Source organism: Tympanuchus pallidicinctus, unplaced genomic scaffold, assembly GCF_026119805.1.
Source record: "Tympanuchus pallidicinctus isolate F22 unplaced genomic scaffold, pur_lepc_1.0 scaffold4, whole genome shotgun sequence".
Classification (NCBI taxonomy): domain Eukaryota; kingdom Metazoa; phylum Chordata; class Aves; order Galliformes; family Phasianidae; genus Tympanuchus; species Tympanuchus pallidicinctus.
In genome coordinates this window covers 21,327,649-21,337,761 of record NW_026294758.1, presented here as the reverse complement: position 1 = coordinate 21,337,761, position 10,113 = coordinate 21,327,649, and the positions used below count along the sequence as shown (strand labels likewise).

The 10,113-nt window shown below is 40.1% G+C and overlaps 1 protein-coding gene across 1 annotated transcript; it reads right to left on the bottom strand.

The window, feature by feature from the left end:
* Positions 1-202: 202 nt before the first annotated feature.
* On the bottom strand, positions 203-9,511 carry PHAX (phosphorylated adaptor for RNA export). The gene is made up of 5 exons (XM_052701091.1): positions 9,353-9,511; positions 7,324-7,943; positions 5,725-5,845; positions 3,963-4,046; positions 203-1,417 (listed from the first exon to the last, which is right to left on the bottom strand). Exons 1-5 carry the CDS (start codon positions 9,455-9,457, stop codon positions 1,148-1,150), a joined length of 1,200 nt encoding a protein of 399 aa, XP_052557051.1. The 5' UTR covers positions 9,458-9,511; the 3' UTR covers positions 203-1,147.
* Positions 9,512-10,113: the final 602 nt, after the last annotated feature.

The window sequence follows — 10,113 nt, the reverse complement described above, 5'->3', positions numbered from 1 at the left end:
TGTTACATTTATCTCAACCCATGAGTCTTACCTTTCTTTTTTTTTCTCCTTCAATTCTCTCCCCAGTTCTCCTGGACACGGCAGTCAGAAAACATCTGTGTGGTACTTCACTGTCTGCCCGGTTAAATCACAACAGTATTTTATATTGCAAAATAACGTGTCTATTCACAGAAATCACAACAACAAAGTAAACATACACATATCAAAGTCACAAACTTCCTTCAGTTACAACCAAAACATTATATTCGAACTACAAAAGGTCTTTTGTGTCAAGTATAAGTTATCTTTTGCACACCTTATTTTCTTAAAATTCAGCAAACATAAACTTTGTAATTCCTGCAAGCTGCACGTTACTTCATTCTACCACAAGAAAAAGCTTGGAAACAAGAATTGCAACGTTTATACCTGCAAGTAAGGTATAAAGACACTCAAAGCAAACACATTAGTAGAATCTCTCTAATGGGAAAGAACTGTATTTTAGAACAAAGATGTGTAATTTGTGTATGTTTATTCATAGAAAAAGTTTAAGTAGAATAACTAGGACGCTCAAACCACTATCATTAAATGGAATAAACTGCAGAAATTTAAAACATACATTGCTCAGCAGTACCTATTTACAAGATTGTTCTTCTAAGATTGCCAACATTAAAATGCAGTTAATTTCACAAACTGATCTCATTTTACAGGTCTTAACCACATAAACATCGCTATTCTTGTCAGCACACTGTCAAAATAACATTACATAATCTTTTACATCAAGAGTAACTTTTCTGTTACTGTGTTTCTGTTCAAGTGTAATCAGGAACATCCCCTACTTAATGGCAACTTTTGTCAGCTTCAGCAGATTAAGCTGGATTTCTTTCGTTAAAGCTGTTAATTATTAAAATTAACTTGTGGCTAAAACAGCTTTTCTACAGAACACTGATGCAGAACTCTTATCAAGAGAAATCTTATCAATTTTTGATGACTCAGCAAACAAATAAGATAGTTAACATCTTTCATGGTGTTAAACTTAGCTATGAACTATGTCATTTTCTTCTTTATCAAATATTTCCCACGTTTCTGCAATTTATGAAAACAAGAAGTTATGGTATAATTTTAAAAGTTTGTTTAATATGTTTTATAGAGACTTTGTTATCATTACTATCTAAAAGATCTCCAAATCATGAGCATTATCAATTTCTATAATATCTTCAGGTTCCATCTTGGCTTCATGATGCCCATCCTGCAAATCATCCAGAGAAGCCAGAGCTTCGTTTGTGTCACTGGCAAAAGTCTCACGAGACGCATCATCATATTCTTGCAGGTTAAGCCCTTTAATGGCTTTTTTCATCTTCTTTCCTAGAATTTGTATTCTTCTCTTCTTAGCAGCTTTCTTGTTTTCATATTCCTTTTGGTTTTCCAGGTAGAATATTTCCTTGAACGAAAGTAAATGAAAAAAAAAAAAAAAAAAGACATTAATTTCCTGAAGAAAACATTGAACAAAAATCCTTTTAACTTCTAATTCTGCTCAACAATAATGAACATTCACACTACTTAGGGTAAGAGTACAGATTGCACTTATTTTGATTTGAAACTATCATGAAAGCAACACTAAGTTTTTCATTCCAAGCATGCAGATGAACAAAACTGGGAGTGGTTGATATACCAGTGCCATGCTGGTGCCATGCAAAGGGATTTCAGCAGTCTGAAGAAACGGACTGACAGCAATTTCATAAACCCATAGAATCACAACGTTGGAAAGGACCTAGGATCTAGAAGATCACCTAGTCCAACCATCCTCCCATTACTCATATAAGCTACTAAGCCATATCTCTTAGCTCCTCATCCAGACTTCATCTCACAGAGTTCAAAGAGAAATGCGAAGTTTAGATGTTGCACTAAAGGACACGGTCGAGTGAGAAAATACCGGTGGTAGGTGGAAAGCTGGACTGGATGATCTTGGAGGTCTTTTCCAACCTTAGTAACTGTGACTCTACATCTGCGGACGAATGACACAAGGACATACTTGTGGCCAACCGCCCAGAAAATACAGCAGCAGAAAAGGACCAGGAAGGCCTGGTAGACATAAAGGTGAACAAGAAACCAATAGTGCGCCCTTGCCACAAAGAAGGACAATAATGTTCTGAGCTGCCCGAGGCAAATACTGCCAGCAGGTGCAGGGAAATGAACTCTTCTCCCTCCTTGGGGCTGGAAAGACCACACCTCAGGCAGCGCATCCAGTTCTGGGCTCCCCAGTATTGAAGAATACAGACTGGAGAGACTACCATGAGGGGCCACTAAATATAAGCTTGGAGAAGAAAAGGCTCAAGGAGAGGTCTTATGTATAAATGCCTGAAGGGAGAGTGCAAATAAACAAAGAGTCAGGCTCTACTCAGTGGTACTCAGAGAAAGGATAAGAGGCTATGAGCACAAAGACAGAAGGTTCCCTCTGAACACTGGCTGACACTTTTTGACTGTGACACTGACTGAACACTGGCAGAGATATCTCCCACAGTTGTTTCAACAAATGGAAATGCCACCGATCAAAAGCCATCTGGACATGCTGTTGGCAATCTCTTCTAGTGGAGCCCTGCTTGAGCAGGTGGGCTGGACCAAAGGACTTGCAAAGGTCTCCGTTGAGCTACACTACTCTTGATTTTTCAAAGAAAATCTTTTATGTTAAGATGAAAGAAAACAACTGAAGGTAACCTACAGTGAAATCTTAAGCAGAAGGTTCTATTGCCCTTCAACAAAACTCTTCCTTAAAAATGAAACTGGAGGCCACATCTCTACAGCAAAACCTTTTTGAACCCCAGTAACATTTTCACTCCTATAAAGCAAACTAAGAAGCTTTCTCCTTATTTTAAAGGCGGAAAAGATCATGCAGATTAACTAAATGCAGCTACATGCCTTATTTCCATTTTTTTTTAAATGAAAATCAAAGTTTCACACAAAAAACATTAATGCTTTTTTCACTCCAAGAGATGCAAGTCCAATGCTAAGTACACAGATGTGTGAGCGTGTTGTACATGACAGCCTCTGCGATGACAAGATTACACCTTTTTTCTATCGAACTGTGTATCAAACACCAGTCAGTTTCATTGAGTACAAACTGCTGCCTCATTATACGCTGGACAAAAATCAGCAAGAGAATAACAAGGCACACAGTCATAAAGGCATGGATGAGGTGGCTGCACAGTACATTTTACATGGAAGTGAGACAAAATGATCAAACTCACAACTTTTTGCAGCCATTGTATGCTATGGAATGTTGTGTTTGTTTTTTTGTTACTTTTTTTTTTTTTTTTTTTTTAAATATGTGACAGACAATCCCAGATTGAATTGATTCATCTCTAATTCCCAGTACAAAATGGTGGGCTAACATATCAAGTGAGCTGAAAAAGCAAAACAGCTTTAAAAGAATTAAAAAAAAAAAGACATTTCAGACGATATAGAAAACCGTGAAAGGCAAGGCAGTAATATTTACAAGATCATTAATCTAGGATGGCAAGCACATTAGGCCAGTGAGCAATTACGACTAGATTCAGACAATAATCTGGCAAAAGGGAAAGTATATAGCTTCAGCTGTAGCACCAGACAATAAGACAAGAATACTCTACTAAGAGCACATTATTAAATTAATGTATAATTAAGCGATGTCCAAATAGAAATACAGCTGTAAATAACATTACTGTAAGGTATACAAAATTATGAAAAGCTCAGTATGCAACTCTTCAGACGCCACAGTTTTCTCATCTGTTTTTTGTCACTGGCAATACAGAAATGGTGCTTTTTTAGCCACCTGTCAATGCAGTGCGTGAACTGTTATTTGCTTATACTTTGAATATGAAAAGCACATTTCTTTGGAATAATAAACTTGCTAGAAGTCTTCAGGAGAATTCAGACATAAGCTTTCTAGCAGAAAAAAAACCTCCACAAAATTAACTTTGGACAATCACATGCACTCTTAGCAATTTTACCTTGATTTGTTCTTCTTTGATACTGGGAGTATTCTTGAGCAGGTTTAAATAAACACCCCCTGGTGTTCTTCTCCTTGTACCATTCTTAACAGAGAAAGAAAAAATTTGCAACGTTAGCAAAATTAAAAAACAACTGTTGATACAAGAAGAGCATAAAATACAATGCTTTCTATTAAGATTGAATTCAAAAAGCAAAATTCTGCTGTTCTGGTTGTTGCATAACCACAACCTTTTTTTTTTAATTGCTGTTTATGGCTGATATAGTCAAGAACCAGCTTCCTACTTTTGGACAGAAGTATCAACTGTTCATAACTAAACTAATTTTGACAGTGAAAAAACAAAGTACTTATGCATTTCAGATACTCTAACAGCCATCTGCAATAACACATATAACACATATACATTAGGTTAGATATTCAAAACATTATTAACAAGGAAGCCTAGTAAAATTTCAAGAATTAATCTCATAAAATTCTGTGAAATCTCATTTGTTTATCTGCAGGATCTTGCATTACTCCCAAGGCAAAAGTTTCTCCCTGCAACGTGTTAGTTCCATGCTCCACATCTACTTCAGTAGATTTCAAATTAACAACAGTGAAGTACCATGCTGGTGCATGAACAGACACAGCTTTGAAGCCTCTGTAAATTATAAACACTAGCTACCAGAATATTTTACAATTACCATTCACAGTACATAAATTTAACTGTTACTCCAATGCCCCATACTCTATTAAAGGCAAGCTTTTCTACTAAACAGCAAACAATACAATTCAGAAGTTTAAGAACAGCGAAGCTCAATTTGTATATCTTTTCTTGAAAGAGCAGACAACACAAATTTTTATTATGCTAGTAGCACAAAATCTCAATTAAAAAAACAGTACACTGTATCTACCTTTCAAATGGTATACGCTGATCTGCAGGCAAAGTTGCCACTAGGAGTTGTACCTTTTCATCTTCTCAGTGAATACTTGTTGATTATAATTTGAATCCCTCATAAAAACACACTGCTTTTAAGAGAAGTCACTGGCTAGAAAACTTACCTCCTGCCTTGCAACCACAAATGTTAAAAAAACAATTAATTAACTTTCGCCTCACAGCTCACTATTTAACAAAAACACACACACAAACTGATAACTTGATCATTATATATAGAATTTTTACCATGACGTGTAAAAGAAATCTGCCCTCAGTTCTGCACTGCTGGTACATTGGTCTGATAATAATGCTAAGAGATTCCCTATTGAGAGTTATGTTTTGGAAGTGACATTAGGAATGCCTGCAACATACCACATTGACCTCTGATTATATGCTGATTAACCTAGATAGCTCAGTGCTGCTATCTAAAACAACCACTGGACTTAACAGAGTAATCTCCCAGAAGCTTCATCCCAGAAGTACAAGCTTTTATTCAAGATTCAGAATGCCTTAAGGTCGTGAGGGAAACATCCCAAGGTAAGGCACGTAATTGTTATGCTACCACTGCAAATCAGATACTGATTTGAGGACAAGAAGAGGAGTAACTTCCAGACCCATTTATCTCATTGATTACTCAAACTGCTAGAGGGTTATGCTAGCATTTATTGCTAATTGACTTTCATTGCTCAGACAATTCCCAAGGAAAGATTGTAAAACAAAACAAAAAAAAAGCATGGAATCTAGAAGAACCTGTCAAATGTGAAAGCTATGTAATAGAATTACACAAACATTCTGCAAACAAAAAGTATCCCCTCCATCCCCTGCCACAAGGTCACATTTTTCTTACCACTATGAACAGTCCACCATTTTGTTCCACTTCAGCAGTTTCCATGAGCAGCTCAATAGATTTTCTCTTTCCAATTATTTTCACTACTCGAGCAATCAAATCTTTCTTTGGTTCACAAAGCCTTGAGGAGGTGGGGGGGAAACAAACACATTCAGTGTGTAGAATTTCAAGTAAAATCAATCACAGCACTTCTATAATGAGCAATTCATTCTACGTGATACAGAACTATGCTATTAATAATGAGTTTCTACACTTAAATGTTTTTCTGTGGCTTCTTAAATCTCAATTTTACAGTATTGAACTTCTGAAGGACAGTGATATCTAAAGCATGCATTCGTGTTAAAAGTTTGTCCAAACAAAAATGCTTTGAGTAGCTGTTTTCCCTCTACCAATTAGTGAAAAGTTAAACTATATCAGAAACTTCAAAGCCCTACATAAACCTCTGAAGCAAGAGGATGAAAGTCTGCCATACGATAAAACAGCTACATATTAAAGGAGGGTAACACTGAACTCTAGCTAAGAGTTTGAATACAAAGTCAGCAGTCAGCTTACACAGCATCTATTTGCTCGGCCAGCATCTCTACTCCACTGGAAGAAAAGTATAAGCCCACAGATACAAAACTGTGTCGAGCAAGAGTCATATTCAATGTTTGTTTTTTTTTTTTGTCCTTAAATGGCAAAGCTGATGATGCACAGTTCCAAGCACTATAGCAGAGTGGTTTTAAATCCAAAGGCCGGGGGGAAGGGGGGGGGGGGGGGGGGGGGAAAGCAGAGGAGAGCAACATACTGCATGAATTACAAACATTTACTGAAGACCACCACATATTCAAGTGCTTTAAGTGACATTACCATGCTACAAAATTACTCACACTGCAACAGCTATAACAATAGAAGCTGCTTGACCTACTATAGGGAACCTGTGATCTGCAAAGGTCCCTTCCAATACCAATGATTCTGTGCACAACTCAAGCTTGGTAGCTCTAACACTGGCTGGCACAGAACTGCAGCAAAGCTTCATAATATTGTCTTGCTTTCAGTGCTAGCATCTAGTAATCTTAATTTGACCAGCAGTGAAAAGTCTCTGAATATAGGATGATCTATGTAAACAACACATGTATTTCAGAAGCAGTGCTCTCAAAAACATTGTCCTACTCACATCAACTAGAGTTTCAAAGATTTATAATTTAGCCACATTTCCACAGTGACAACAGCTTATGTATACTAATTACCAACTTAAAATTTACATCTTTAATCATGGCACAATTCCTCAAATAGCCACTACTAAATATAATTAACAAGAAATAGTATTTTTGATAGCCACCGTTAAAAAAAACCAAGCCATTAAAATCAATCTCTACCTGACTGACTCAGAAAGGAAAAAAAAAAGGTTAGACCATTACTGTATGCTTCTAAAAGACACCACATAAAATGCTGCATTTTAATTTCAGGACTTTGGAAATACCCAGAAGGCACTGATTCTTGCCTTTTGTAGCCTAATACAACACATCACAGAGACAGCAAATCAAGGTCTTCTTTTGTGTGTTCTCTTCCATCCATAGTTTACCAATACTTAAGTAGACATACGATTATGTAGCTTACCGGTAAGCAATTTCATCTGCTACTTTTTCCTCCGAATCCTCTTCTGTTATTTCATACCTTCCTTGGTATTTCATTTCTTGTCTTTCACCCAGTCTGTCTTTTACAGATCGCTTTCGTTTGAGAAAGCCTTGTCCATTTTCTTCTTCTGCTGGCAATGTTTTCTTGTCATCATGCATGTATTCATCCAGTTCTTTATCTAAAGTCTCTGCCTCCTTTTGCTGAGCTTCCTTCATTAACTTTTTAGCCAATAAATAATTATAAGTCTCTGACTGCCTGCTCCTGTCAATACTTCCATCCATCCCTAGAATCCCAAGTTCGGTAGCCACTGCATCCTGATTTTGCTCCTGGAGCACCACACCCCAAATGTTGTTAACTTTCTTACCACCTAGAGCAGTTTGTTTCGTGTGGCTCTGAGTAACTGGAAACGGCTCAGATTTGGCAGGAGGAAAGTTGAAACACTTCTGTCGTTTTCGTTTCCACAGACAGCTATCATCATCAGATTCAGAAAAGCTTTCATCACTTGAATCTACACTCTTGGTTGTCCGATAAGGAACATCTGGTGCACCTGATGAAAGGCTGCTCTGGAAAGGTCTGCCTGCATTACTGCCATCGTGTGATTTCTGAAATGAAGTAGCAAATGTACATTAACTCAATTACTCACACAAAGAAAGAGAGCCATCAAGTCATGCAAAAAATTTCATTATCTTGAATTTCCTAATCTCAACTAGTGGCATTTTGAGCAGTACTCTGTAAGTATCTAGAAGAGACTAAAAAGGCTACTACAATTACCAGCCCAGACAATGACAAACGTGCACAGTAGTTTTAAGAAAGAAAACTATTACAGCACTTTGGTGAAAGTTCTCATAACAGTAGAGAAATTAAAAGTCTTCTCTGGAGTCTAATCTGTCAGAAAGAGAGTGGGTGCCCAGTGATGTGCAACCACAGCAGTCTTCCCTGAAATTTATGTGAAAGGAAAAAAAAAAGGAACAAAAACTAAAGACAGATGCTACTCGAGACTTTGAAAAGCTAATAGCATCTGGTGATTTTGATTCACTAAGAGCAAGGCATTACCATCTAATGGTAATGCCTCACATTAGAATCAGATTTCCTCTCTGCTTTAAAACAAAGGGCTACTGACTCGCTGTGGCCATTATTAAATAGGGCAAAAACAAAACCCTAAAGGTTTTAAAATGCTTTAGGAACAAGTTTTACTGCTCCAAACAACATTCAAGATCTGGCACTTCTCCATCATTCTGACTGGCACACTACAGAAAAAGCTGAGGCTGCCCAAATCTGCATCACCTGCAGACATCACAGGTTACATAGGCCAGAATTCTGATATTACCATTTCAGGGAACTTCTGGCCATGCTGTCTATGCCATTCTACATTAACTCTTTTTTTTTTTTTTTTTTTCTTAACTGTTAATTTCATTTTTCCCTGGTTGATTTCTTATTGTATGCTACCCTAAGATCTTTAAGATCAGACTTTCTTCAACCAGAGGTTAAAAACCGTTTTTAATTATCTCACCACAGGTATAGCACCGTTTCTTCCCTTCCTTTTAGCGAAGTGAGAGCAGATGAAGTTCAAATATTACAATACGTCTTAACATGGAAGCTCTTAGACCTCGGGAATGAACAGAACCATAAACAGCAGTTTACGGTTCTAAGAGCAGTACATTCACAGCACAGCGGTGGTCGTTACCCATCGCTCCCACGTGCGGGCGAACGCTTCGTCCTCACTGTTCGCGAAAGGCCTGAATCTGGACACCCAGTGTTCTCCTTCCTCACCACATCCGGCTCCTCAGAGCCATGGGAACCAGCCCGCTCCGCCTGGGCCCACGGCACGGCCAGCGGGGCCACGCAGCGAGAAGGGCTCACCCGGCCAGGCGCAGGGCCCGGCGCCGCTCTCCGCCGCCAGCAGGCCCCCGGCCGCCCGTTGTGGCCGGGCCTGCAGGGCGCCTCCGGCAGCGGGGAGGGGGAGGCCGGGCCCTACCCGGAGCCCGCCTCGCCACAGTCTCCCATCGCTCACCTGCTGCCGCTCCCCGGGAGAGCCGGCGGCGGGCATGTCGGAGTCCGAGTCGGAGAGCTCACCGTCCTCCACATCGCCCTCCATGCGCCGCACCTCCAGTGCCATCGCGGCGCAGAGATCCCCCTATGACGGCGGCGGCGGCGGCGGCGGCGACGGAAGCGGAGGCGGGGCGGGGACGCGTCGGGAGCGTCGGCGGGCAGCGCGGGGCGGGGCGAGGGCGCGCTGTGCGCCGCCGCCATCTTGTGCTGTGCACTGCCCCCTAGTGGAGCTGCGCACGTTCATCGGCACCGCGGTGGAGGCGGGGGATGTTGTGGGTGCACAAGGGCGGCGGATGAACAAACATGCGCAGATCGTGTAGTCCGACTCACCGTCAGTCGGTCGACCAGGCAGCCCTCTATTACTCAAGCTGCTCGAGTGCTAGAAAACATACTTTATTCTTGGCGCTGGGTGCATGAGGGGATCACAGAATCATAGAATAGCCTCGGTTGAAAAGGACAATGATGATCATCTAGTTTCAGCACCCCTGCTGTGTGCAGGGTGCTTCTGCCTGATAGCACGTATCTGATACAAAGCACCTCTGCTATACGTGTGTTACGTATGCAAACATTTTCCCAGGCAGAAGATATCAGTAGTTCCCCCAAAGTCATTCTCATAGGGTTCCACCTCCTTGTGCATGCTCAGTCTTTTTGTGGCAGTGGTCCTGAGACCCTCTGCATGAAGTTAAGTAGGCTTTCTCACTGGCTGGCTGAACCCAGTCTTCA

Coding starts and splice junctions, on each gene's coding strand:
- PHAX (XM_052701091.1), bottom strand. CDS start 9,457: ATGGCACTGGAGGTGCGGCGCATGGAGGGCGATGTGGAGGACGGTGAG. Junction 5,846..7,323: donor GCAGATGAAATTGCTTACCG/GTAAGCTACATA, acceptor CACCTCCTCAAG/GCTTTGTGAACCAAAGAAAG. Junction 4,047..5,724: donor ATGGTGGACTGTTCATAGTG/GTAAGAAAAATG, acceptor TTCTCTGTTAAG/AATGGTACAAGGAGAAGAAC.